Raw genomic sequence first — 2438 nt, forward strand, 5'->3', positions numbered from 1 at the left:
ACAAGTATATTCTTCGCCTAAGTCCAATATAAACCAATGGCTGACACGTGCGAAATAATAAATTGGCTATGAACTTTATTGGCATAATATTATCGTGCCTTGATTTGCTGCGGGTTAAAATCAATATCGCAAATACGCACAAGTTGGAAAAACTATTATGGTCTTGAATCACCGCATCCGGTATGTTTATATAACAAATTAAATTGCCTGGTTATGTTTCATGTAAATAATAACAAGAATCGTAATGTTCTGAGATCACCTAATTTTCCACAAGTTGTCATTGTCTATAGTAGATTCCTACCCTCCTTGGGAAATATTACAAGACAGGGTTTTGCGTGTTCAAAGTTCAAACAGAGAAAACCAATGAAGTCTTCACACCCATTCCCAACCTGTGAAGCTTAATTGGTTATCTGTTTTGGTTTTTCTCTTGTATTTTGGTATTCGTAAGTTTGCTGTGTGGTAAGAGAGGGCATGGCCATTACTCCAAGCCAGTATATGCCCCCCTCAGTTCCATACGATACAACTTGGAGTTTTGAGGCTCAGTAAACGAGGTCCTTTGCATTGCCCTCTCCAACATCTATAATACACCTTTCCTTTTGCAGTGCATATGTTTATCAATTGATGGGGAAATAATAAGGGTAAAAGGGCTGAGTGAGTGACTGATCTGTCTTTGTATTATAGGGGTGGCATTCAATATCTGACCCACATTTAGGACACCTTTTTCAGAATTTTCAGTTGCACTGCTTTCTTTCACTCCACTGCCACATATCCCTCTCCTTTCTCTCTCTCTCTCTCTTTTTCACACACACAAACGCATAGACACTACTGTTCTTTTCCACCTTCATTTATCTTGTATCAAGCTTTTAGTATTTAGTTACAATCCTTTCTTCTGCACTAGTCTTTTTCCCCTGCTGCTGAGAAGATGGGCATAACTCAAGTCTGTGTCTCCTGCCACAAATATAGACAAATTACCTTCATATGCCTTATTCTCTTTGCTATTGTTTTCACGACCCAAGGTTATCCCGCTTCTATTCTCTTCTTTCCACTCTTTTCTTTTTTTGTTTATCTAATTTTTACTTTGCTTACTTTTATATATGTTCATATATGCATGCAGGAAGAACAATTTCCAGTTTTGTAGAAGTTGCCCCGGTACAAAATAAAAAATCATACAATGAATTCTTCTATGTTCCAAAATGAGAATCATACAATGAATACTTTAACGTGAGCTAATATAGTACTACTATATAGTAATGGCTATTTATATGTATACGCAGAAGGAGATGAGAATCATGGTGGCAAAACCTCGGATAGGGTCTAGACCTCCAAAGTGTGAGAAAAGATGCAGCAGTTGTGGGCACTGTGAAGCAGTTCAAGTCCCGGTGGTACCTCAAATATTTCAAACCCATAGAAGGAGGCATTATTCATCAGAAAGAGCAACCAAAGCTGTTACTTACTCATCAAGAGGTGATGACCTTTCCAATTACAAACCAATGAGTTGGAAATGCAAGTGTGGGGACTACCTCTTCAATCCATGACCCAATTTGGGAATCAAAAATTAATTCAAAAAGTAGTGTGTGATTTAAATTATCTATATATTCCTCCTGACCCCTCCCACCTTGTATATTGTAGATATTTGGCAATTATAGTCCATATTTATGTCTTCTTCTTACTTAAATATAACTTGTTTTTTCTTTATTTCATCTGAAGCATCTTCACATCTATTTATTCTATTAATTTCACCTTAGAAGGAAAAGCTGTTGTAAGGGTTTTCTACTCATAAATTACTAGCTAGCATATAGTATAAACCTCTGGGTATATCTTCAGATTTTCCGTTTATGTTGCTTTAGAAAAGAAAACAATGGGATGTTAACTGAAAATGTATGATGATAGGTTGACGGTATCTTGGGATCCATTGCAAAATCTAGATAAGAAGATCTAAAGAACAAGGGAAAATAGTGTGTCAGGGTCTTGTTTTCGTATCCAACAAGATTAAGATATGTTTGCATCAGAATTCAGAGAGCACGAGCTAATGCTACCCACCTCGAAGGGATAAATAAACATACTATATACTACGTGCCTAGGGATCTCTCATTTATTCACACATTCCCATTTTTTTATTTCCTTTCAGTTTTAGTTAGTAGTAGCTGACACAAATATTTCAGTGATGAAAATTTGTGAAGCATGCACCTATGTGTAGTATGGTGCCATTAATTAAGTGTTAACTGAGTGTTCCGGGTGAGAGGAAACATAGTTATGAGAGTGGCATTTGGTCCATTGAAGAAGTGGTTTTTCTGGTTAAGGGGAACACAACATTGATGTGGTGTGGTGTGGTGTGGGGAAAGGATTTGGTGATTTTTTTCTGAGTGAGTTGCATTATTATGTATGCATCAATGTATCTCTTTTGGTCCAGCAGACACTGTAGCGTGGTATTTGATGTT

At 36.9% G+C, this 2438-nt stretch overlaps 1 protein-coding gene across 1 annotated transcript; it reads left to right on the plus strand.

Annotated features, from left to right (window-relative positions):
- The first annotated feature begins 266 nt into the window (after positions 1 to 266).
- LOC114415186 (EPIDERMAL PATTERNING FACTOR-like protein 2) lies at positions 267 to 1695 on the plus strand. Its single transcript, XM_028379777.1, has 3 exons — positions 267 to 1016; positions 1115 to 1149; positions 1275 to 1695. The coding sequence occupies exons 1-3, from the start codon at positions 923 to 925 to the stop codon at positions 1533 to 1535; spliced, it is 390 nt and encodes a 129-aa protein (XP_028235578.1). The 5' UTR covers positions 267 to 922; the 3' UTR covers positions 1536 to 1695.
- The last annotated feature ends 743 nt before the right edge of the window (positions 1696 to 2438 follow it).

This window comes from Glycine soja, chromosome 6, assembly GCF_004193775.1.
Source record: "Glycine soja cultivar W05 chromosome 6, ASM419377v2, whole genome shotgun sequence".
Taxonomy (NCBI): Eukaryota; Viridiplantae; Streptophyta; class Magnoliopsida; order Fabales; family Fabaceae; genus Glycine; species Glycine soja.